Consider the following 27271-nt stretch of genomic DNA (forward strand, 5'->3'; position numbering starts at 1 on the left):
GATTACATTCTTCCAGCTGTGCCGCTATTCTCACTATCCTTTTCCAGATTATTCTATTACCATTATCTTCAACTCACTGCCCCCTAGGCTTCCCATCAAGCCTTTTGAGTTGCTTTTGTCAATTTGATCTCACATAGATAATTCTTTTTTTTTTTTGTACCTTAGATGAAGGTTTGCAGAACATTGTGCTGCTAAATTCTTCTATGTCCTTAGGAGCACTTTGATTGTTTTACTGGTTTTTCCTTTTACACACCTCTGTGTGTTAAAGTCTACTTCTAAGATAGTAAGTTTTCAGTTTCTCCTTGAAATTCTCTCAATTTGTACTTTTGAGTTTGTGTAATAAAGACCTCACAAATTCTCAATCATATATTTCTAGTGAATTGTTCCTTTTCTCATTTGTCATTGTTATTGCTTTGTCTGATATTAATATATAGTTCTACCATTTTTCCATGGTGACCGCATGTGTTATAGAGTAGAACTGCTCCATAGGGTTTTCTTTTCTGTAATATTTACAGAAGCAAATCATCACTCCTTAGATCAATGTTGCCACTTGCTGGGTTTGAACCACCAACATTTAGGTTAGTAGTTGAGGGTAAACATAGGGACCTTGAGTCAAAATTGACTCAACAACAATGAGTTCATGGTTTTGTTTTGTTTTTTTAAATCATCTTTCCTGGGGATACACTTTTCTGGTATGTGTTTTACTCATCCTTTTGTTTCGTTGTATTGTTGGCATGTATTTTGTAAAGAGCATATATATATGTATAAATATATATATACATGTATGTTTGTATCTTAAATTGTGTATTTTGTTTTGTATTGTTTGTTTTAACTCTCCATTGCTCTGTCTCCCTAGCCCCTGGTAACCACTAATCTTTTGCCTCAATGCATTTGCCTATTCTAGATATTTTACATAAGTGGAATCAGACAATATTTGTCCTATTGTATCCTTGTATATTTTTTTAATCCAATATGAAAATATCCTTTAGCTGTCAGGTTTGATCTATTTATACCTTTTATGATGCCTTATGTTCTGTTTCCTGACACCCACAAAACTAAGGTCGATCTAAGGCAGAAACGATGCTGGTCCTTCTCCTGGTGCCAACACCAAGCACACTGCCTCCCAGAGGGAGCCTCCTGTATCAGAACTTTGGCTACTCATGACAACAAGGACAATGGAATGTGCAGAACCTGTGGTGATACAGACCCAATTAGGTGACATATGGAAACATCAGGCAGTTGCAGAGGAAACAGAACAAAAAAAAATTACAATAAAATAGCTTTCTTGTAACCTTGACTACTGTCACTATAGTTTCAGTGAAAAAAAAAAGGGTTTTTTTTCCTCAAGATTCAAAGCATCATCCATATGTTGGCTTCCATCTGTCGGTTTCCTGTGCCACATCCCATTCCCAACCACCCAGGCGTCCGCGAGCCCACGAAGCCCTGTGTTAAACCACAGCGGGAATATGTGTCTCTGCAGAGCACAACTGGCAGGTTGTTATGTTCTTTTGAATATTTTTAAGAGGAAAGATCATACATCCAGAAAGAAAATTTTGCAAACTGTGTTTCAGCATTACTCACCGATCATGAAGTGCAGGTATCTTGGAAGGACACTGTAAATATTGCTTAAACCGAAGCTCAAAGGCTTGTCCAATGGAGCTGATGACATCCTGGGCCAGCCCACCACAACATTCCAGTATGTGACATGCTGTGAGAGCAAGGAACACAAGGCCCATTAGACACCCACATTGACGACACCTGCGCCCTCCTACATAAAGACCTTCCTGAGGTGAGACAGAGGGACTGAAAGGAGAATGTGTCCTTCATGATATGTCTTAACTATACACCTTCAAGCTTATCCCTGGGGGGAACTCACAGTAATCAAGTTTCACCATAGGAATTCATTCCTTAATAGCCAGGTCTCTCCAGAACTACAGTATCTATTTTAAAACAAAATACGAAAGTTTTAAGTTCAATGCAATTGTTCTTCAATTTCTCTAGTGTCGATAAAACATCAATTCTTGACTCAGCAGGGAAAGGGTTTTTAGCAAGAAACCTCAGCACGACAAAAAACGTGATTTTAACACTAACCCAGTCCCTTTAAGGCCCCATTTACCTTAAAAAATGGACTTAAACTAGTGTTTGTTGAATGAATCTCGGTCCATTCAATGGATTTAGTGCAACTTGTTAACTGAAATCTTAGTCATAGTAAATTGTTGATCACCACATGTGGTGATTTCAAAAAATAAGGGCAAGCTTTTAAAATGAATTTAGAAGGAAATTCATTCATCAGTCATTACCAACCCAGCAATGTGCCACTTGCATCTAAATGAATTTGAGACTGTGTAGTCATACAGATTCTCAGAGAAGTATCTTGTGATGAAAATTAGGGGTGTTGGCAGGTCAGGACAAAGGCCCCCCACAGGTGGTGGAGAGGCCCCCCAACTGCTTTATGACAGGTTGCCAACTAGTCTGACAAGGACAAGGACACTATCCTGGAGCAAAGGCCTTGATCATAATTTAAAACAAGGCCATCAGGGAAAAGAGAGCGCAGTGGGAAAGGAACATGAGAAGCCCACCACCCACGCAAAAATACACCCATGGCTTCCCACTGAAAGAATTCCCCCACATCCCTGTGCCCCTCCTGAGGAGCCCACAGGTCCTGTCCCCGTGACCAGCTGCAAGGTGGCTTTATTACTGATGGACTCAAGGAGCTCTCTCTGGGGAAAACAATGAATGTGCACGTCACACTCCCCCTTCCTCCTCATAGTAGTCACATCGTAATTATATTCAACAGGGCTTTCCTCCGGGAACCCTTTCCATCCTGGCAGAGGGGAGGAATCTGCATCAGGAGTTATTCCACCCAGAAGGCAGCCTCCAGGCCCCAAGTCCTCAGACTCCTTCCCGTCCAGGCTCAGAGGGAAATGTACTGGTAGACATCGGGAAAGCACTCCTTGGGGAGATCCAGTGTAAGTGTATCATGGCCTTTGGATAACAGTACAATCCCTTGGACACACCGGTTCTATTTTCAGGTATGGTCAAAGGGATCGGTCTACAAGGATACAGACGTGCTAGCTGGTATTCGTATTACTGCAGCCACCATCTGGGTTCCTTACAAACAAACTCCTGTTAAACACTTGTTGCAGTGGCACAGGTTGTTAACTGATTTGAATGGATGTATCTTTCAAGCAAATAGGAAGTAGGAGTTGAAGCTTGAGTGAGGGAAAGTCGGAAAGAATCATTGTCCCCCTGGTTTGTTCCTCTGGTTTATAACCACACTGCTCTGGCCCTCCCCATTCTGCTGCTCTGAGTCCCCTGCCTCTCTAGCACTAGCGGAGGGAACAGGCTGCTCAGGACTTGGGAGAGCCAGAATAAAGACTGGGAAATGGTCAACGAGTGTGTAGCTTATTTTTATTTTAAGGGAAAAAGCAGCAACCTAACATTTTAAAGCAGTCCCTGGGTGGTGCAAACAGTTAACAGGCTCAGCAGCTAATCAAAAGGTTGGAGGTTCGAGTCTACCCAGAGGCACCTGGGAAGAAAAGTCCTGGTGATCTACTTCTGAAAAAATAGACATTGAGACTCCTAGGGAGCACAGTTCTACTCTGACACGTGTGGGGTTACCAAGAGTCGACTCAATGGCAACAGGTTTTCAACATTTGAGATGGTTAATGAAGAATAAGATTTCTTCAGAAGGGCTGTGATTTTATTCCCAAGACTCATTTATCTTCTATATACCAGAGAACACTAAACCCTGAAAAGAGTTCTATAAATAAGTTCCCAGGACATTCCGAAGAGTACAGGGCTCTGAGGTGAAGTGTGGTTGCTTGGTGAGGCTCGATCCATCCCAGTGTAGTTTACAAGGGGAATGACAGACTGATGGAGAGCAGGCAGAGACAGACTGAACTTTTGGTTCTGTTCCTGGAACGGTCCTCAGTGAACTGAAAAAACATCATCTTTTAGTTTGGTCTGATAATTCCTTCTGTAAAATGGTCTCTGAGAAGATTTTGGGAGGATGACAGCATAAACAGACCATCATTCTGACCCTCCCCCACAAATACAACCAGAAACACAGGGAAATGGACTCGGCTTTGAGAGACTGAATGGAGGAGCAGAGGAAAGCAATGGGGAACTGCAAACAGGCAAGAATCAACAAATCAGTGAGTTGTGTACAGTAAGAAAATTGCTTCTCCCACCATCCCTGACCCTACCCCTAATCATGCAGGCTGCCGGCTGCTGTGAACAGAGGAAGTGGCCCCAGAAAAGGAGCCTCCTGCTTCCCTAACCACCACAACCCCTGCCTGTACACAGACAGGACCACAAGGTTCTGCACTAAAATCAGCCAGGTAGACCTAGCTGGGGGTCCATTTGGAGTGAGCCAACACCTCCCCCACCTGGACACTGTCAGTAGCAAGTCTACTGGGAATTCCTATAGAAAGCCCATTTAGTGGGGTCTGTTCTCATAGTCAACACTCTACCCGCATCCTTGCACACTCCATAGCTCAGGTCTCTGAAACTAACAGGACAGACTTCCCAGGGAGTCAGCTCAGGTCTGTCTGCTTCTCCTTTTGGTTGGTGCTGAGGACTGCTGACTAAGGCTTCTGGGTGCTAGGAAGCAGGCATCTTTAACGGAGGATACACCCACAACCCACATAATATGGGAGGGGGGGTCTGATAGCCTCAAGGCAGACCTCGCTGGGGGTCCATCTGGAGCGTGACAACCTCTCCTCCACCTAGACACTGTCACCTGCAAGCTGGAGGTGAATTGCTACAGAGGATTCCTGTAGTGGAGTCTGCTCCCATAGTCGGCACTCTACCTGCCTCCCTGTGTACCCCATAGTTCTGGCCTCTGAAACCAAAAGGACAAATCTCCCTTGGGTCAATTAGGGTTAGCCTACCCCCACTTCTGGTTGGCACTGGGTATTATGTAGTCAGTATAAGAGTAATAATTGTTTAATGAGAAGGTAGTTTACTCTGTAAACCTTCATCCAAAGTACTATATATATAATATATATATATATACATACACACATATATATATATAAAACTTTGACAACTTAACAACAAAAAGACAAATAACTCAATCATAAAATGGACAAAGGACTTGAACAGACATTTCACCAAAGAGGACAATCAAGTGGCCACCAAACACATGAAAAGATGCTCAGCATCATTAGCCATCAGAGATTTGTAAATCAAAACCACAATGAGATACCATTTCACTCCCAGTGGGATGGCTAGTGTCACAATGAATTGGAACTAATTTGATGGCACACAACAACAATAATAAGAAGGATGGCTAAGACAAAAAAAAAAAAAAAATGTTGGCAAGGACGTGGTGGGAAAATTGGAACCCTTACCCACTGCAGGTGGGAATGCAAGTGGTACAGCTGTTGTGGAAAATAGTGTGGCAGTTCTTAAAAAAACTAAAAACAGAACTACCATATGACCCAGCAATTCCACCTACGTATATACCCAAAAGATTTGAAAGTAGAGACTCAAACAGTGATTTGTAGACAGATGTCCATTGCAGCTCTATTCACAATAGCCAAAAGGTGGAAGCAGCCTAAATGCCCATCAACAGATGAATGGATAAACAAAATGTGGTACATACATACAATGGGATACTACTCAGCCGGTAGGAGAAATGAAGTCTTGATACATGCTACAGTATGGGTATAGATGGAAGACATTATGCTGAGTGAAATAAGTCAATCACAAAAGGACAAATATTGTATGACCTCACTTATATAAAAAAACAAGAAAAGGAAAATGTATAGAGAACAAAGTTTATTAGTGGTTACCAGGGGCATAAGGGAGAGGGAATGGGGGGCTTAACAGTGATGGAAAAATTGCATTGATTAAGGGTAGGGTTGCACAGAGTATTATTGTAGTCGCTGTCAATAAGTTTTACACCTGTAAAAAATTGAACTGGCAAAAGTGTGATTGATATATTCACAACAATGACAAAAATAAAAAAAGAAAGAGTAGCTGCTGAGGCTGCTTATGTACAACCAAAAACCTCATGGGATTTGTTTTCTTGGTTTGGAAGTTTAGGGTCATAGTTTCATGGGACATCTCAATAAATTGGCCTAATAATGTGTTTAGTGCCTCTGTTCCACCTACTATTTTGATGTGCAGTGCCTGGGGTCTTAAAAAGCTTGCAAGTGACCATCCAAAGCACAATAATTGGTCTCAATTCACCTAGAGCAACAGAAGAAGGAGAGCCAGGAATAGGAGGAGGATATGGAATGAGTGGCTAATTGCTTCCATGAACAACTGCCTCCTTTGCCATGAAACCAGAAGAAATGGATGGTGCTCAGCTACCATTTACTGAATATTTTGATCAAAGATTCTATAGAAGAATCCTGATCAAAAGAGGAAAAACGCAATTTCAAATTCTCATGGAGTTCAGGCTTCCTGGATCCATGAAGTTCGGATGAACCTCTAAAACTATTGCCCTAAGATGATCTTTAAACCTTAAACCAAAAATATCCCCTGAAGCCCTCTTAAAACCAAACAATAGTTTAGGTTAACTAATAAAAAATATCTCCCTCAAGCATTATGTTCTTTTAAGCACTATGTATGTGGGATCAAATTGACAACAGCAACTCAAAACATTAGACAGGACTCTCAGTGGGCAGTGAATTTACGTTAATGGGGGAGGAACAACTCAGAAAACGAAGGTGAGAATGGTTATACGACTCAGAGAATGTAATCACTGTCACTAAATGGTACATACAGAAATGTTGAATTGGTATATGTTTTGCTGTGTTTATTCTCAACAACAATAAAATTATATTTTAAAAAAGGAGTGCAATTTGGTTTCCATAGTAAACCTTCCAACTTCTCATGGGAGTACAGTAGATGAGTGTTAACTTTGGTGAATGGGTAAGACAATACACAACACTGGAGAAGCCAGCACAACTTGTCCAAGGCAAGGTTCATGGAAACTCCATAAAAACCCAAACCAAATCCATTGCCGTTGAGTCGATTCCAACTCATAGCAACCCTATAGGACAGAGCAGAACTGCCCCGTAGGGCTTCCAGGGAGCACCTGATAGATTTGAACTGCCAACCTTTTGGTTAGCAGCTGTAGCTCTTAACCACTATGCCACTAGGGTTTCCAGAAGCTCCATAGACACATGCAAACTCATGAGAGTACAAAGTGTTTTGAAAGTAGAAAACCATCAATGAACAAGCAAATATTTCTTAAGTACAGGAAGCAACTTTTGTTTTAACCAGGCATGTTTGAATTATTGAAAGAAAGGTGCCACTCAAGTTCAGCATAAAGCTATAGTTTTTACCATTGCCCTCTTGTACATGTTTCCTTTGATCGTGGCGGAGTTGTAGACTCATTTTCAGCAATTAGAATAATTACTCTGACACTTTACAAACACATTTCTTACCACACCAGAGGACTGATTTTGATGAACTCCCAGGAGGTAGCAACTCTGGTTCTATTCCAAGGTCTTAATAAATGAGGGGAACTCTTGAGACTCATGCGCTCGGAACACTGGACAGAGTCAATGTGTTCTACCTGGCAGTGTTCCCACACACACAAATATCATTTCTGAGAAACCCATATTACACCTCCCCCGGACACACATTTAAACAAGCAACAAGTTGCCTGAAATCCTCTCCGGAACAAGGTGAGAGTCAACTCAACAAATACATAAGCAGGTGCGTCATGGATTGAATTATGTCCCCCCAAAAATGTGTGTATCAATTTGGCTGGGCCATGAGTCCCAGAATTGTGTGGTTGGCCTCCATTTTATGATTGTAATTTTATGTTTAAGAGGATTAGGGTGGCATTGTAACAGCACCCTTACCCAGGTCACATCCCTGATCCAATGCAAAGGGAGTTTCCCTGGGGTGTGGCCTGCACCACCTTTTATCTCTGAAGAGATAAAAGGAAAGGGAAGCAAGCAGAGAGTTGGGAACCTCATACCATCAAGAAAGCAATGCCGGGAGGACACTGCATCCTTTGGACCGGGGTCCCTGCTCAGAGAAGCTCCTAGTCCGGGGGAACACTGAAGAGAAGAAGGCCGACAGAGAGAAAAAGCCTTCCCCTGGAGCTGATGCCCTGAATTTGGACTTTTAGCCTACTTTGACTGTGAGGAAGTAAACTTCTCTTCATTAAAACCATCCTCTTGTGGTACTTCTGTTAGAGCAGCACTAGATGACTGAGACAAGGGGGAACGCAGGAAGTCTTCCCCACGAGCAGAAAGTTAGGGTAGAGACTCAAAGACGGCTCTTTGAGTAAAGAAATAACTGAAGAGAATTATTGGCCGCTGTTTAGTAGTAAGTTGGAAGTAACTAAACAGTAAGACATGCAACCACTTTATTTTGTGATGTTAACAAGAAAGCTGAGCAGCAAAGGCACGTGTGCTCGGACTAAAGCAGAGATGAGAGATCCTTCATCAGCTGAGTGAGGACAATAATGCCCACTGTGCCGGGAGAGTGAAAATACAGAGAAAGTGCTTATGGTGATGGCTGGCACATAGTAGGTGCTTTGAATTGTTATTATTCGGTCACCCAGAGAGGCAGGAAGGCACTGTGATTTCAGGTGTACCATGAGTACATAAGGATGTCTTCTCAATCCAAAATTGGACATGTGGTTTGAGGAGAAAAGGGCAGGTATGGTGACAAGACTGCCGGCTAGTTAAAACCAAGACCTTTTGATGTTTTATTTCCTTACTTTGTCTTCTACCTAAGATTTATACGTAATTAAATATTACCTTATTTTTTTAAACAACTGTCTATGATATAGTCCAGAAGCTCACTCCCAATCCAGAATTAACCCTAGACTTTGACTATCTCTGTAGGCCTGTGTTTTAACCTGTAGGCTAATCTGTGTTTTAACCTGGCCTGAGTGATTTGGAGGGTACATGGCAAATTATGAGGCCTTCCCCAAAATGTGGTCATTGGTGCTTCTTGACTCTGCGGTAACCTCTCCATAGAGGAAGAAACAGAGCCAAAAGCAGCACAATTAAGAGAAATGTACAGAACGTGAACACACAAAATCAAGATTCAGAATGATTGTGTAAAATCTAAACAGTGGCCCCAAACTAAAAAATGGGAGACAAAGTGGGGTTTCCTCCAGTTTGCTGATGCCAGTAGCCTGCGATACAGTAGGGTCTGAAGGGGAGCTCGCTGGCTGACTTTGTCTCTCTCTTGCTTGTCAGTTGTCTTTGAGTTGATTCCAACTCCTGGCGACCCCACGTGTGTCAGGGTATAACTGCGCTGCATAGAGTTTTCAATAGCTGATTTTTCAGAAGTAGATCACCAGGCCTTTCTTCCAAGGCACCTCTGGGTAGACTTGAACCTCCAACCTTTTGGTTAGCAGCCAAGAGGCTTATCTATTTGACCCTCCCTGCAGTGATTCCCTCTGTCTTGCTTAGCCCTGCCCTATAGACACACTGAATCTTCTCCCTCCAGGAGAGCTAGCCCAAGGCTGCCCCAGAGTGGCCAGCTCAGCCCTGGCCTAAGTGAGGAGTGTTTCATCAGTCCACACTGCAAAGTATACCATATAGCTGAGATGGGCCGCTTCAGAGCAAAACCTAACTTACGAATGAGAGGTGACCCTTATATTCACACCAGAGAGAAGTGGGGACGCCACACGCTTCTTTCCTGTGAGTGCCTTTGCAGGACAAATCTGGAGTCTTCCAATCCCTGAAGAATGGTAAATGCCTGTGGACAACAAGGCAGTGCCCAGCTACACCCTGATCATTCCAAATACCAATTCACCATTTCTTCCTCTCTCCTAATATGTCCCGGGGCTAGTGGCTCCACCTCTCCATCAGCCCTCAACGCTGCCCCTGGCCATCTGCCAGCTAAATGTACCTGCGGGCAGCTAGGGCCCCTCAAGTCAAACTGCTGAGATTGGCCATCTGGGTGTGTTCTCTCACCTGTGATACCTACTCTATTAGTCAGGATGGGCAAGTTATGCTGCAGTAACAAACACCCCCAAGATCTCAGAGGCTGAAACAACAGGCCCGGTCTTGCTCACTCCTTTCTGGGCAGCTCTCTGAGGCCACTCTCCTCTGTGTGGTGACTCAGTGGTACTGGCTGCTTTGATCTTTTGGCCCTGAATTTCGACTCAAGGCCTCCTCCTCAATTGCAGGAGAGAGCAAGGAAGCAGGGCCTTGCCCCTGAAAGAATGCTTCATCCATTCTCCTCACGGCCCATTGCACAGAGCTGTCACTTGGCCCCTCCTACACACAGGGCACTGGGAAGTACAGTCTTTGCCAGCTTGGAGGGACGGGAGAACTGGACATCAGGGGGCACAGCATTGTCTAGCACACCTACTAACACCCCAGAATTCTTTACTCCTCTAATCAGAGGTCTCTAAGTTTTCCACCCATCTCTATCAGTAAAGATGCTTAGAACACGTGTTCCAAATATGTGTCTATTTGTTTATAAATTAGAAACATGTACTACTGTTTTAATATATTGTATCTATTATAAAGTATGTTTTAAAAATACATTAAAAAGTCTACAAGAAAGATAAAATAAACAAGAGTGTAAGCTGTCTTATTAGCCCTGCAAACCTCACACTTACTATCTAAAGGCACAGCACACGCTTTGGGAGAGGTTCATTACTGATAACAGTGGATAATATCCATCTTTCACATACTTTTCTTAATCTTTTTTTACTTTGAAATATGGCTTATGAAATGTTTAAATTGGAAGTAAATGTGTGAATCAATCTTTCCCTTTCCTTGCTGTTTGCTTGAGCTGCAATTATTAGTATAATTCCTAACTTACAGTCTCTTTCTGAGAAGGTTAGTCCAGTTAAAACCAGTTAATATAAGATGGGAATTTACTTCACCAAACCACCAAACCAGCAGAAGAGGCTGAGAGCACCCCTGGGGCCTGAGAGCACTCTGTCCACCCTGCACCTTAGAGCCAACCCACTCCTCCCCAGACCCTACATGGTAGGTGACCAGCCAACACACAGAGTGTCACTGACTCACTGTGAATTTCATCTACTAACCAGTACCAACCAGTTGCCATGGAGTCAACCCTGACTCCTGGTGACCCCATGTATGTCAAAGTAGAACTGTGCTCCATAAGGTTTTCAATGGCTGCTTTGTCAGAAGGTCTTCTTTCAACGCATCTCTGGGTGGACTTGAACCTCAACTTTTCAGTTAGCAGCGGAGCACATTAAGTACGTATACCATCCCCAAACCCGTTGCCGTCATGTTGATTCCAACTCATAATGACCCTATAGGGCAGAGTAGAACTGCCCCATAGGGTTTGCAAGGAGCAGCTGGTGGATTTGAACTGCTGATTTTTTGGTTAGCAGCCCAGCTCTAAACCACTGGGCCACCAGGACTCCTTACACCACCCAGGGACTCCAATTTTATATACTAGTTGTAAAAATGGTGTGGGGGTGTGTCTGACCTCCTCTAACTTCACAAGGGGAAAGAAGAACCTAGAACAAAAGCCCAAGGCTGATTGCCGTGAGGCAGAGTCAGACATACCTCTTCTCTCCAACATCTTCACCAGTTCTGACACCAACCGTCCCTCCCACAGCACTCTCTACTTCTCCGCTGGGTTCAATAATTCATGGCAATGGCCACACAGAATTCACAGACCATATTCACAATTATGGGGTTTATTAGGGAAGTGACAGGTTACAAGAACACTCAAGAACACAGTTCTTCCAACAGGACAACTTCTTCCTAGCCATGCTCGTAGGCACACCTCTCCCTGGCCCTAGGTCTATGCCCAAAGGCACTCAGCTTTCTCTCTCCCTGGGCCAGGAAGCGCAACGCTTCATCTCCTGCTCCTGGGTCTCTGCTGCAGGGTCTCTTCTGCCACTATTTCTCAGCATCTTCAGGGTTACAACTTTCTCTCTCTCTCTCTCTCTCAGTCTCCTGCTTCCAGGGACTTCTCAGCTCAGGGATCCTGGGTCTAAAGGACATGCTGGCACCTGGCTGTTCTTTCTTGGTGGCGGTGGGATCTTCTCTCTCCCACCTCTGGGGTGGTTCTTTTCAAGCTAGCGGATGGCAAAACTGGCCAATCCCCTTGGTGGGCCACAATTACCCTACCACGCAGTCCTGCCCAATCACTTGCGTGGAAGTTCCAAGACTGTGGCTAGTAAGGCCACACAAGTTATCTATGGCACCACACTAGTATAGCTTAATGCTTTCCTTCATTTCAGATGGAAAATAACCACAAACAGAAGCTTTAACATCTGTTCCCCACCACAACAGACTGTCCACCATGTCCTCTAGGACATGCTGTTTTAAATGATGGGGTGATGCCAGTGAGTAAGGGAAGAAAGTTTTCAGGATTTGTGCTTCTCCCTTTCAAGAGGCCAGGCCCTCCCCACCTCCCCCAGCACACCCTTCACAGATGCAGCAGAGAAGCAGGTCAGAGATGGTTCCCATTTGACCTCCCCAAGGGAGTCCAGCTCCTAAGGAGTCCTACCTTGAACTGTCCCTCATCATGGTATCTAGACACAACAGATACTCCAAGAGTTCAAGTTCACAGCCACTTCCTATAGAGAATCTTAAAAACACCCAGAGTCATTACTCAAATCAGAAAAAATCCTGCCAAACAATGGATGCTATCATTTCATCTTCCTCAGCAGGGTGATAACCTTCATCCCTTAATACTGATGCTGAAAATAATGCTGTGTTCTTACCAGAGAAACTGAGAGTCCTCCAGCTCACAACGTGGCTATCAGCCAATCCTAGCCTATTTATTCAATGTATCCACACTTGCCAAATTTCTCCAGGTTTTTTGATGAGAGACAGATAAGAACTCCAAGATTCAGCTATTATGCTATGAATTAAGAGCTGTTTAAAATGTGTCACAGTCCCAGATGTGCAAATGAAAACTGTAATGCAATAACATTTCACACCTATCAGACGAGCAGAAATGTAAGAGTCTGAAAACGCCACGTGTTGAGGAGCTATGAACGAACGCAGTCCTCCTGTACCGCTCACGGGACTATAAAGTGAAATCACCACGTCAGAAAAGTTGAACACGCCCAAAGACGGAGCAATTCAGCCTCGAGGCATACACCCTAGGAAATTCTTGCACATGAACACAGACAATGTGTGCAGAAACATTTACTAAGACCTAACTCAACAGACTTTGAGCAGCTCTCCCTGGGATCTGGAGATAGAGCAAGAAACAAAGCAGAGTCCCTGCTCGCACAGAAAATGAAGAAATAAAAATATACCATGAAGACAATAAAATAAAAAAGGGGGAGGCTGGAGGAGGAAGATGGAGTAGGGTGACACCTTATACAGGATCATGAGGGAAGGCCACCGTGAGAAGGGGACACTGGAGAAGAAGCATGAAGGAAGTCAGGGAGTGAACCACGGAAAGGTCTCAGGCATAGGGCCCAGCAAGTGCAAAGGTCCTGAGGCAGGAGCTTGCTCGGTGTGTTCAGGGAAGAGCCAAGAGATCACTGCAGCTGGAGTGGAGGGGAGGGAAGGCAAGAGGAAATGAGATAGGGGACGGAGCAGGAGTGAGGTCACATAGGTCTTGTGGGCATGATATGATTCCAAATCACTCAAATTTTGCTCTGAGTGAGCAGAGGAGGGACATAATCACACCAACGTTTTTAAAAGTATCTCTTGGCTACCGTGTGGAGAGAAGACTTTAGAGGGCCCAGAGAGACCCGTTTTGTGGCCACTGCAGTATTAATTATGACAGCCTGGGCCAGGAGGGTAGCAGAGACTGGGGGGACCTGGTGAAGCCAAAGGGCTTTGCCGACAGACTGCAGGTGGAGGACATAAAGACGAAGTCAGGACGGAGGTGCTGCTTACTGAGCCTAACAGACGCTGTCTGGAGGGAGAAGAGTGTCGAGAGTCAGGTGTGCGACTTCATCAATGCGAAGCGGCTGTGAGACTCTGAGATGTGGAGCAGGCTTCCAGGGAGAGGCCTGAGCCAGAAAAGATAGATTTGTGAGTCTTCAGCACAGAGATATTAAAAGGCAAGAGCCTGGCTGTTTATAAGCCCGCCTGTCACATTAGCCAAACATGGGGCACAACCTCCACGCCCATTCAGGGGAAGGCGCACGGATTCGGTGAGCGGTGATACGCCGAGCAGGACTACACTGCAGGGAACGTGTAACGCAGAACTGCGTGCAGGGACAGGGCTCTAGCTCTCAAATACAGTGCTGAGTGGGAGAAAGCGACCTAAAAAAGATACATACAGTAGGAAGGCACTTACGTAGGTTTTAAAATGTGAAAAATAATGTTTGATATTGTTGAGAGATACATGCCCATGAATAGAAGAATGGAGACGTGCACAGAAGTGATAAACACCACGTTCGGGTCGTGATTTTCTCTCAGAGCAGAGGGAGCGGAAAGCAATAGAAATGAATACACACAGGATTAAAACGACCTTTGTAATATTTTATTTCTTAATTTGAACAGTGGGTACACAGTATCCTTACATTATTCTCTAGTCTGTATCCTTTGTATGTCTGAAATATTTTATACTAAAAACGGGGAAATTTTAAATCAGGTGATCACCAGGTGTCATTCATTCATTCATTCATTCAGTACTTAATTACCGAGCTCCGGACGCTGCTCTAGATGCAGAAGTCGCAACTATAAACAACCAAAAAAGTGGCAATTTTAAACAACAACTCGCTTTTTACTGGAAGGGACAACAGTATATTCTATCATCTTAATCCAGCTGTGTGTAAATCCACCTTCTGCCCCAATGTTATCAGATGGAGTTCAAGCCCCTGGTTTAAAAAGTAAATAAAGCATTGCTCCCACTCATTATAAGGAATCCAGGTAGCGCAGTGGTTAAGAACTCTGCTGCTAACCGAAAGGTCGGCAGTTGAAGCCCACCAGCCACTTCTGCAGGAGAAAGATGTGGCAGTCTGCCTCTGTAAAGATTTGTGCCTTGGAAACCCTAAGGGCAGTTCTACTCTGTCCTATAAGGTCACAATGAGTTGGAATCAACTCGATGGCAATGGGTTTCCACACATTCTACAGATGAGGTTTTGCTTATAGGGGAAAGAAAAGTTAGAGGCAGTGCTAAATTATTTTCCACCAATGAGTTCCTAATGTTTAAGCCTCTTGCAGTAAATCACCTCTTGCATCCTACAACTATCTATTGAGGCCAAAAATAACCAAACCCGTTGCTGCCGAGTTGATTCTGACCCATAGCGACCCGATAAAGGAAACATAAATTCCTCTTGTTTAAATGACCACCTACTACTAAGAAGCGCAGGATAGGCAAGCTGGCTATTGGAGGCAGCAGTCCCTGCGTGTGGGCTCCCACTCAAGTCCGTTCACCAGGTCGCCCACTGTTCAGAAACCCTGGTCGTGGGCAAGGGGCAGCAGGTTGACCTGGAGGCCGTTCAGGCTGGGTATGCTTCTCTCACATTGGGTCACCACCTCCCAAGTAAAGGATATGCTTCCCAAGGCTCAGCCCACAGAGTGCCCGAGGCTCCTGAACATGGTGCTACCAAGATTACAAATTATATAAATTACTACATCAGAAATTACATTATATATCAATATGTGTATGTTAAATATATTATAAATTGTCTCCTGTAGGTAGCCATATGTCTAACCTGAGCATCATTTTTTAGTTTGTTTTGTGACTCAGACAGTCCATTCTGTCTAATTATAGATAAATTCTGGATAGATGATAGATAGATAGAGACAGACAGATAGATAGAGTTCGGAGCATGTGAGTCATTGGGTAGTAATGAAATTTCCAATGTAAAAAGAAAATGGTATATCAGGATCCAGGCGAAGCCTGGTCTGCTGAGAGCTTCATCTCTACATATATCAACAGACCCCTTCTAGGAGCCCTGGTGGTATAGTGGTTAAGAGCTTGTCTGCTAACCAAGTGGTCTGCAGTTCGAATCCATCAGCTACTCCTTGGAAACTATGGGGTAGTTCTACCCTGTCCCATAGGGTTGATATGAGTCGGAATCGACTGGACAGCAACAGGATTTTTTTTCTTTTAGTCGTCTTTTAGGAACCCTAGTGGCACAATGGTTAAGCACTCAGCTGCTAACCAAAAGGTCAGTGGTTCAAACCCACCAGCTGCTCTGCAGAAGAAAATACCTGGTGATCTTCTCCCACAACAAAGACAGCCTAGGGAACTCTATGGGGCGGTTCTACTTCACGGCACACAAAAGCAACAACAACAACAGGCATCCTATTGGTCCCAGCTTTGAACTATCCTCCCGGGCTTCCTTAAACATCACTCATTTTGTGACCTGCATCTCCTCCCCATGATGGTGCTGCTTACCAAACAACCCACTCGCTGAGCTGACCTCATCTTAGGGCAGTTCTTCTATAGCACCACTGGCACATTAAGATGAAGTACTGAGTCCAAACAAGGGAAAAATCAATCTGAATATAATTGTTTAAGTTGGCAGACCAAGTAAAAATTTTGCAAGTTGATGTCCAAGTCTCCTGTTCCCCACCCTCACCAAAAAGAAGTTGAGTGGGCACAAAGGGTAGGAAGTTACCTTGGTTGTGCCCACCCTTGGCTGTCCCTATCCCTGATCCTCCCTATGGCAGGTGCCAATGAGCTCATATATTCCGGCAGAATAAATAGACCCTCCATTGAGGTACCGGTCTACACCCCAGGTGATGGCCCTTCAAGTTATAGGCAGGTAAATTACAGCCCATAGTGGATGGAACTATCTTCAGCAAAGGATTCTTCCCCCAACTGCTGTGTTGCCCACACTTCTGCAGAATCTTCCTCTTGGAGACTGATGACCGGGATAAAAATTATTCAGAAGGGTAGGAAAGGCAAAAGTGTTGGGAAGATAAAACATAAAAGCAAAATTTCTCCTGCAAGAGGCCAGAGTGAATGAGCAATGATGATTAACATTACAAGACCCAGCATTTCCTTGGCCACATAATTACAAGTCACCATTAAATCCATTTCGTCAAACACAAATAAACCCTGAGGACAAAGCATGGATGAGTCGGCGGCCCACCTAAGCAGGGTCTGGGGAGTGATGGTTCTGAGCAGCAAAACCCTGCACACATTAAACACATATAGACATATGAAGTAACCAATTACACAATTTAGGGACACTAACTTTAAAGTCCGGAAGCCCTCCTTGGGAATCAGTATGGGCAGGGCCATTTTTTCCTGCTATAGGCCCTGCAGAGAGATATGGAAGTGGTTCCAACCACACTATTCCTTTTGGCTATTACGGTTTGGACACCTGAGCAAGCTTAACATGCTCCCCATACCCACCCAGTCCACACTCATGTACCCAGTAAAAGATGTTAAAGATGTCTCCAGAGTGGACTTCAGACACAGTCCTGTTCTTGTGCCCTATTCAGATCAGAATCATCATTGAACCCCCAGACCTCTCAGCCAGGACCTCAGCTCCTTTAAACTCTTTGGGCTAGACCAACACTCCAGTCTCCTCCACCCCTCAGCTCCCTATAGTCACTAGGGCTTTAGGCCCCCTGGCCCCACTGGGGGCTCTACAGGAGCTCAAGGCACGAAAAGCAACTGCCAGAGGCTGAAGAAGCTAGTTGGAAACACTGCGGACATTTGATTCACCCAGATATGCTTTGGAGACACCCAGTCGGCCACTTAGTCTCTCCTCAGTCCTTTGCCCAGAATTAAGTCCACAGCCAATATAAGACTGTACACCATGGAGGGGAAAACTCAAAAGTCTTCTCCACAATTGTTGGTGAAGATGCTTCAGCCCTCATATTGAGCAGGTACATTAACTTGCCCCATCTGACAGAAATACAATCCTAGTAAAAATGTAAGACTAGGTCAAGGATGAAAGCCAGCTCTCTTATATACACCAGTGAGTTCTGTACTTCTGTGTTCATTCCTGACTCAAGGCAGGGATTTTAGAATTAACACTATGGACTCTATATTTGTGCCGGTCTGTATGTTGATGTATGTATACATGTATTTTATGTGTATGTGATATTTCCCTTTCTCCAGATGGTATTAACAAATCAATTTATATATTCCTTAAAGGAGCTCTATTCTCATTGGCTTAGAGATAAATAAGCACTTGTATAAATTAAATATTTCTAAACCTCCCAGAAATTAAAAAAAACTGAACCTCTAATACTGTCCATGTAAAAAGAGTATGATAAAAAATTAACCCAAATGTTTTAAAAGTGTAGTTCATAAGTCAAATGAGATACCCTTTTACTCTCACTAGGATGGCTAAAATAAAAATAATAATAATAATAATAGAAAATGTTGGCAAGAATGTGGAGAAATTGGAACCCTTATCCACTGCTGGTGGGAATGCAAAATGGTACAGCCACTGTGGGAAACAGTGTGATGGTTCCTCAAAAAAACTACAAATAGAACTACCATATGATCCAGCAATTCCACTCCTACGTATATACCCAAAAGTCTTGAAAGCAGAGACTCAGAGACTTGTATACCAATGTTCATTGCAGCATTATTCACAGTAGCCAAAAGGTGGAAACAACCTAAATGCCCATCAACAGATGAATGGATAAACAAAATGTGGTACATACATACAATGGAATACTACTCAGCCAGTAGGAGAAATGAAGTCTTGATACATGCTACAGTATGGGTGGAGCTTGAAGACATTATGCTGAGTGAAATAAGTCAATCACAAAAGGACAAATACTGTATGACCTCATCTATATAGAAACACAAGAAAAGGCAAATGCATAGAGACCAAAGTTCATTAGTGCTTACCAAGGGCAGGAGGGAAAGGGGAGAGGGGAAGTTAACGGTGATGGAAAAATTACATTAATTAAGGGTAGGGTTGTACAGCAGATTAAGAAAAAGGATTGTAATCTGACCCTAAAATAAAATAGTTGGCTATTCCAGAATGAGAAAGAAGAAAGTGAGAACAAAACCTGAGTGGATGTGGAAAGTAGTGAAGTTTTGTGGAAAAGGAACTTTGTCATGGCTAAGATTTGGTAGGTTTATTTATACGATTTGTAGAGAGGCTTAGTATTGAATAGTATACTGATGCAAAACTAGAATTTGGTTTTCTGTCTGTTAAAATGATAAACTTTTCTTAAATCAGCATCTTACTCTTAGTACAAACAAACAAACAAAAAATAAGCCAGTTGATGTTGAATTGATTCCGACTCATGGCAACCCTATGTGTTTCAGAGCAGAACTATCAGAAGCAGATGGTCAGCTGCCAGCCTTTGGTTAGTAGCCACAGCGCTTAACTGTTTGCTTCACCCAGGGATTCCTTCACTCTTAGGCAGATGTGGTAAAAGGTTTTCTTTACTTTTTGAGTAGTTCTGCCTAGAAGGCAAAGATTCTGTGTTTTATAAGAATTATTTTCTGAGCTGAAATTGACTTTATCATGTCCTTGATTGTTTAAGACAACCAAGTCTTCTCACTTTTGAAAGAGGAAAGGTTTTTACAATCATGTTACCTTCTATATTTCCTTTAAAACCTTTCATCGTCACTTTGGTTAATAGGTATCCAAGTGTTGCTTCCCCAGTGAACCACGATCTTACTCAGCCAAATGTTAAGACTTCCTGATGTGTGTGTGGTAGGTGCTTCTGACTCACAGCAACCCCATGTACAACAGAATGAAACACTGCCCAGTCCTGCGCCATCCTCACAATCATTGTGATGTTTGAGCCCATTGTTGCAGTCACCACATCAGTCCATCTCATTGAGGGGCTTCCTCTTTTTCCCTAATCTTCTCCTTTACCAAGCATGATGTCCTTCTCCAGGAGCTTATTCCTCCTGGTAACATGAGATGAAGTTTCACCGTCCTCACTTCCAAGAAGAATTCTGGTTGTATTTCTTCCAAGATAGACTTGTGTGCTTTCCTGGTAGTCCGTGGTATATTCAACATTCTTTGCCAACACCGTAATTCAAAGGCATCGATTCTTCTTCTAGCTTCCTTATTCATTAGCCAGCTTTTGCTTGCATATGAAGCAATTGAAAATACCATGGCTTGGGTCAGACACATCTTAGTCCTCAAAGTGACATCTTTGCTTTTCAACACTTCAAAGAGGTCTTTTGCAGCAGATTTGCCCAACACAATATGTTGTTTAAATTCTTGACTGCTGCTTCCATGGGTGTTGATTGTGGATCCAAGCAAAATGAAATCATTGACAATGTCAATCTTTTCTCTGTTTATCATGATGTTGCTTACTGGTCCATTTGTGAGGGTTTTTGTTTTCTCTGTGTTGAGGTGTAATCCATATTGAAGGCTGTAGTCTTTGATCTTCGTCAGTAAGTGCTTCAAGTCCTCTTTGTTTTCAGCAACCAAGGTTGTGTCATCTGTATATCACAGATTGTTAATGAGTCTTCCACCAATCCTGATGCCATGTTCTTCTTCATATAGTCCAGCTTCTTGGATTATTTGTTCCGCATACAGATTGAACAAGTATGGTGAAAAAATACAACACTGACACACATCTTTCCTGATTTTAAACCATGCAGTATACCCGTTCTGTTCAAACAACTACGTCTTGGTCTATGTACAAGTTCCACATGAACACAATTAAGTGTTCTGAAATCCCCATTCTTCACAATTTTACCCATAATTTCTTATGAACCACACAGTCAAATGCATTTGCATAGTCAATAAAACACATTTAAAAAAGAAATATCTGATATCAGCAATGATATCCCTTGTTCCACGGGAAGAAAATGGAACCCTCATCCAATCCTGGTGCGAATGCAAAATGATATAGCTCTTGTAGAAAACAATCTGGCAGTTCCTCAAAACACCAGAGGTAGAGCTGCCATATGTCCCAGCAATCCCACTCCTAGGTATATGCCCTAGGGATTTAATAGAAGTGACACTAACAAACATATGCACACCTATGTTCATCACAGCACTATTCACAATAGCAAAAATGTGGAAACAGCCTGATTTCCCATCAATGGATAAACGGAGAAACAAAATGTGGTACATACATACAATGAAGTACTACTCAGTAGTAAGCAAAAATGAGTTTCTGAAGCATTTCACAAAGTGGATGAACTCAGAGGACATTATGTTGAGCAAAATAAGTCAATCACAAAAAGGCAAATATTGTATGTTCTCACTTTTATGCAATTACATGAATAGGTAAATATACAGAAATTAATGTTCATTAGTGATTACCAGGTATGAGAGGGAGGGTAGATAGGGAGACATACTCCCTAGGTAGTAGTCACTTTTTGTTTATAGTAATAGTAAAAGTGGCACTGAATGCGGGTGAAGTGTGCACAGCATGGCTGATGTAATTGATGTCAATAAGCTGTACATAGGAAAAAGGATGAATGGGCAAAGGCTAGGTTGTTACACTTTTGCAACAATAACAACAACCAAAAAAAGGGGGGTCGACAGATGTTGATACTAATTAGACATAACCAATCATCTCATGGGATTAGTTCTCTTGGTTTGGGGGCTTAGGGTCATGGTCTTGTGGGACAATCCAGTCAATTGGCATAATATACTTCTTAAAGTTCATGTTCTACCTCCCAGTATGGTAAGTAGTGTCTGGGGTCTTAAAAGCTTACGAGTTCCCATCTAAGATACAGCTGTTGGTCTTTATTCATCTGGAACAAAAGACAAAGAAGGAAACCTAAGAATCAGAGAAAGAACTACACTATAGAACTAATTATCTACATGAACCACTGCTGCCTTCACCTTGAGACCAGAAGAACTATATGGTGCCCAGCTACCACTACTGAACCTTCTGATCAGGAACACAATAGATGAATCCTGATAAAAAGAAAGAAAAATATGGTACAGAACTTCAAATTCTTAAATAATTCACACTTACTGGACCTATTGAGCCTGGAAGAGTCCTGAGACTATGGCCCTGAGCTGCTCTTCAAACCTAGAATTGAAGCTATCCCCTGAAATCATCTTTAAACTAAGCAACAATTTAGCACAAAGAGTAAAGATTGTCCCCCTTGAGTATTGCAAAAGTTGTGTGATAGATATATTTACAACAACGAAAAAAAAGAGTAGCTGCTGAGGCTGCTTAAGTACAACCACAAACCTCGTGGATTTGGGTCCTTAGTTTGAAGGTTTAGGGTCATTGTTTCATGGAACATACCAGTTCACTGTCCTAATAATGTGTGTAGTGTTTCTGTTCTACCTTCCTAGTAGGTTGTATCGTGCCTGGGGACTTAAAAGCTTGCAAGCAGTCATCCAAGGCACAACAATTGGTCTCTATTTGCCTGGAGCAACAGAAGAAGGAGAGTCAGGAATAGGAAGAGGATATGGAACACGTGGCTAATTGCCTTCATGAACAAATGCCTCCTTTGCCATGACACCAGAAGAGCTGGATGGTGCCCAGCTACCATTACTGAACATTTTGATCAAAGATTCCATAGAAGAATCCTGATCAAAAGGGGTAAAATACAGAACAAAACTTCAAATTCTCATGGACTTCAGACTTTCTGGATCCATGGGGACTGAATGAACCCCTGAACCTATTGCTCTGAGATAATCTTTAAACCTTAAACCAAAAATATTCCCTGAAGTCTTCTTACAACCAAACAATAACTTAGCTTAGCTAGTAAAAAAAAAAAAAAAAGTGACAACACCAACTCAAAAGATGAGTTAGGAACCTTAGACGGCAGTGAATTTATGTTAGTGGGAGAGGAACAACTCAGAAAACTAGGGTGAGAATGGTTGCACAACTTGAAGAATGTAGTCAATGTCACTAAATTGTACATGTAGAAATGGTGGAATTGGTGTATGTTTTTTCTGTGCATATTCTCAACAACAACAACAAAATTTAAAAACTTTAAGTTAAAAAAAGGGAGGCAGGGTGAGACGGTGGAGAAACAGTCACTTCCATTTATTCCCCCTGCAACTAACTCACTGAACAGCAAGTAACTACAAACACAGGCTGAGATCTCAGAACTCTAGATGGCAGTTAAAGTGTCTAAGAGCTGAGATGAGTCCCAAAACAAGGGAGAGAAGGAGCAGGGTGGGCAGAAAAGCTAGTAGTTTTTGGTTGCTGGCATCCAGAGAACTTGGCTCACTGCAGCCATTTTGGGACAGGGACGGCAACACCCTGAACAAAGAACACAGGACAGGAGCTAAACTGATTAAAGTTTAGGGTGGCACGGATTGGCTAGGGGCACAGGGAAGCTGATATGCTGTGTGTGAGTGCTATTGAATCTTGCTGAGACACGAGGTTGGTGGGTACTAGTATCTGGGACCTCTGAAGAGCCACAGGTCCCATCCATCGGCCAGGGTGAGAAAAATACACCAAACAGGGAACACAGTCAGAAACAACTGGCCACCTACCCATTACTAGCACTGCAGGAGGCTGCCCATGAGGGAAGGAAATAAAGTACTCTCCTCCCTCACCTTAGGAAAGACAAGTACCACCACTTCTACCTGCAGCCATTGGAAAAGTTCCGTGTATGTGCAACTAGTCACAGAGGGAAAGCCATGACCCAATACTACAAAGGGAAGTGAAGGAATCCAGCCCCAGGAGTGCAATCATCTTAGGAAGCCTTCAGCCAAATCCAGAGAAGACAGAAGGACCCTCACACCAGTAAAATCAGCCACCTTAGGGAAAACCAGCCAGAGTAAGCACCCAGAGACCTAAAACATTCCAAAACATCTAAAATCTGTGGAGATAAATCAGAACCCAATAGAAATAGAGATAAATCTTCAGACACAACGGCTGACTCAGCATTGAAAGAACCAATGGCCAGAATGACTACTAGTGGAACTTAGGAGAAGATAGTGGAGGTAAACCTAAGACAAATAATTCCTTGAAATACAGAAAACTCCAAATTTCAAATTACCACAATAAGATATTAAAATGCCACACGGTTAATAAAACATAATAAAACATACAGGATCACAAGGAAGAAGGCCTAATCAAAAAAAAAAAAAAGAAGAAGTGGAAATTTCTCTTATGGATACCAGGATAATGGAAAAAATAGAACACTTCCAGACAATAGTGTTAAATATGTTTACAGAAAACAAAGAACACACAGAAAAAAAATTAATGGAAATTAGGAAACAAAATGAGAAACTTAATAAGGAGATTGAAAACATTTTTAAAAACCAAAGAGAAATAATGGAACTGAAGATTAAAATAATTGAATTAAAAATGCAAGAGAAACATTCAACAATAGATTCAAACAGACAGAAGATAGAATAAAGGAACTAGAAGACAGAGTAACTGAACTGATTAAACCTTAAGAAAAACAAGAGAAAAGAACAAAGAAAAATGAACAAGGCCAAATGGAAATGTGGGATGCAATTAAGAAATCTAACATTAGAATGTTTTGAATTCTAGAACATCATGATAATAATAAAGGCATAGAGAGAATATTCCGAGAGATAATCATAAAGAATTTCCCAGACCTGAGAAAGGAATCAAACCTACAAATACAGGAAGCTACATGAATTCCAACCAGGAGAAATACAACGAGGTCCACTCCAAGACACATCGTAATAAAATTCTTAAAAACCAAAGACAAGGAGAGAATTCTGAAAGCAGCACAAGAACAACACAATAAAACATATCAAGGGTCCACCATAAGGATTAGTGCAGACTTCTCCCCCAGAAACTCTGGAGGCCAGAAGACAATGGAGTGATATATATAAAATATTGAAGGAAAACAATTGCCAACCAATAATTTTTTACTTAACAAAGTTGTCATTCAAAAATGAGGAGAAAATCAAGACATTCCCAAAAAAACAGGAGCTCTGAGAATTTGCCACTACCAGACCAGCTCTGCAAGTATTACCTGAGGAAGTTCTCCAAATGGAAAAGAAAGAACATTAAACAAATACTTGAATCTACACGTGGGAACAAAAATAAAACGAATCAAGAGAGAGAGAGCTCTCCAAAAAAAATAACAGCATGGGCAAATACAAGGATCAAGTATATGATACTTCCAGGGAATAAACTCAATAGTTAAGTTCCATAAGCAATACATCATCAAGTACATAAGAAATAAGTACAAATTAAACCTATCAGATATAGAATATATACTGATGTCAATAGAGACTTACCAACAAAAAAGAGGGTAGAAGGAGCATAAGAGGAATAGTTGTAGTATTTTTAATACTGTATGTTACTTGTCATTTGTACGTTAAATGTTGTAATTGCACAAGTTGTGTAACATAATATTTGTGGTAACCACTAAGAAAACACCTAGAAAAAATACACAGAAGAAAAAAACGGAAAAAAACAAAAAGACTCATCACTAAAAAACAGGTAAACACAAAAAATTACAAAAAAAGAGAAATTAACAAAGAAGATATGACACTCAAAAAGCAAATAGCAAAATGACTGAAATAGACACTTCATTTTCAGTAATAATCTTAAATGTAAATGGTCTAAACTCCTCACGCAAAATGCGGACAGTGACAGAATGGACAGAAAAACATGATGCATCCTTTGCTGACTACAAGAAACACACCTTAGACATAAGGACACAAACAGACTGAAAATACAAGGATGGGAAAAAAATCTCATGCAAATAATAACCAAAAAAAGAGCAGGGGTGGCTATACTGATGTCAGATAAAATACACTTTAAATCAAAAGCTATTACAAAAGATGAAGAGGGACATTACTTAGTAATAAAAGGGCCAATCCATCAAAAATACATAACAGTTAAAAAATATATATGCATCCAACATCAATGCTCCAAAATACATGAAATAAATACTGTCTAATACAAAAGGAGAAACAGATAACTCCACAATAATAATTGGGGTCTTCAACACACCATTTTCAATTCTAGATAGAATGTCTAAAAAGAAGATCAGTAAGGACATTGAGGACTTAAATAAAACCATAAGCCAATCTGACCTAATGGACATATATAGAACGCTCCACCGATTAGCAGAACAATACACATTTTTCTGCAATTCACACGGATCACTTTCCAGAATAGACCCTATGCTAGGCCACAAAATAAGTCTCAACAAATGTAAAAAGATTGAAATATTACAAAGCACCTTCTCTGACCATAACAGTATGAAGCTAAAAATCGAAGAATAAGAAAAAAAATTACACGGAAACTAAGTAACACACTACTAAAAAACTGTTGGGTTATAGAAGAAATCAAAAGTGAAATTAAAAAAATACTTAGAATCAAATGAAAATGAAAACACAACATACCAAAACATTTTGGACACAGAAAAGCAGTGATCAGAGGGAAATTCGTAGCAATAAATGCTTAAAAAAGAAAGTCCAAAATCAATAACTTAAACTGACAACTTGAACAAATAGAAAAGGAAGAGTAAAAGAAGGCCAAAGCTACCAGAAGTAAGGAAATAATAAAGATCAGAGCAGAAATGAATGATACAGAAAACAGAAAAACAATAGAAAGAATCAACAAAATCAGAAGTTGGTTCTTTGAAAGAATCAACAAAATAGACAAACCACTGGCTAGACTGACAAAAGAAAAAAGAGAAAAGACAAATGACCAAAATAAGAAATGAAATTGGAGACATTACAACAGACAAAACTGAGATAAAGAGGATCATAACAGGATACCATGAAAAACCAACAAATTTGAAAACCTAGATGAAATGGACAAATTCCTGGAAACACACAACCTACCTAAACTAACTCAAATAGAAGTAGGCCATCTAAATAAACTCATATCAAAAGAAGAGATTGAAGATGTCACAAAAAAACTGCCAGCAACAAAAAAGCCCAGGATCAGATGGTTTCACTCAGGAATTTTACCAAACATTCAGCAAAGAGCTGACACCAATTCTACTCAAACACTTCAAAAACATGGAAGAGGAACAAATACACCCCAACTTATTCTATGAAGCCAGTATCACCCTGATACCAAAACCAGGCAAAGATATCATAAAAAAATAAAACTACAGACCAATATCTCTCAAGAATATAGATGCAAAAATTTTCAACAAAATTCTAGCCAACAGAATTCAACAACAAGTTAAAAAAAAAAAATCATACACCATGATCAAATGAGATTCATACCAGGGATGCAAGGATAGTTCAACATTAGAAAATCAATCAGTATAATTCATCATATAAATAAAACAAAGGGAAAGAAATATATGATCATATCAATTGATGCAGAAAAGGCATTTGATAAAATCCAACACCCTTTCCTGATAAGAATGCTCAGCAAAACAGCAATAGAAGGGAAATTTCTCAACATAATTAAGGGCATATATACAAAATAAACAACCAACATTATTCTCAATGGAGAAGGACTGAAAGCCTTCCCCTTGAAAATCAGAATGAGACAAGGATGCCCATTATCATCAATCTTATTCAATATGGAACTAGAAGTCTTAATCAGATCAATAAGACAAGAAAGACAAATAAAAGGTACCCAAATTTGAA

At 41.6% G+C, this 27271-nt stretch overlaps 1 protein-coding gene across 1 annotated transcript in view; it reads right to left on the reverse strand.

Annotated features, from left to right (window-relative positions):
- The window catches only part of SHC3 (SHC adaptor protein 3), a 255705-nt gene that overhangs the window by 54972 nt on the left and 173462 nt on the right, over positions 1-27271 (reverse strand). The window contains exon 7 of the mRNA XM_004384231.1: positions 1582-1708. Within this exon, the coding sequence (XP_004384288.1) occupies positions 1582-1708 (127 nt within the window). The remainder of the gene's footprint in view (positions 1-1581; positions 1709-27271) is intronic.

This window comes from Trichechus manatus, unplaced genomic scaffold, assembly GCF_000243295.1.
Source record: "Trichechus manatus latirostris isolate Lorelei unplaced genomic scaffold, TriManLat1.0 scaffold00120, whole genome shotgun sequence".
Lineage (NCBI taxonomy): Eukaryota > Metazoa > Chordata > Mammalia > Sirenia > Trichechidae > Trichechus > Trichechus manatus.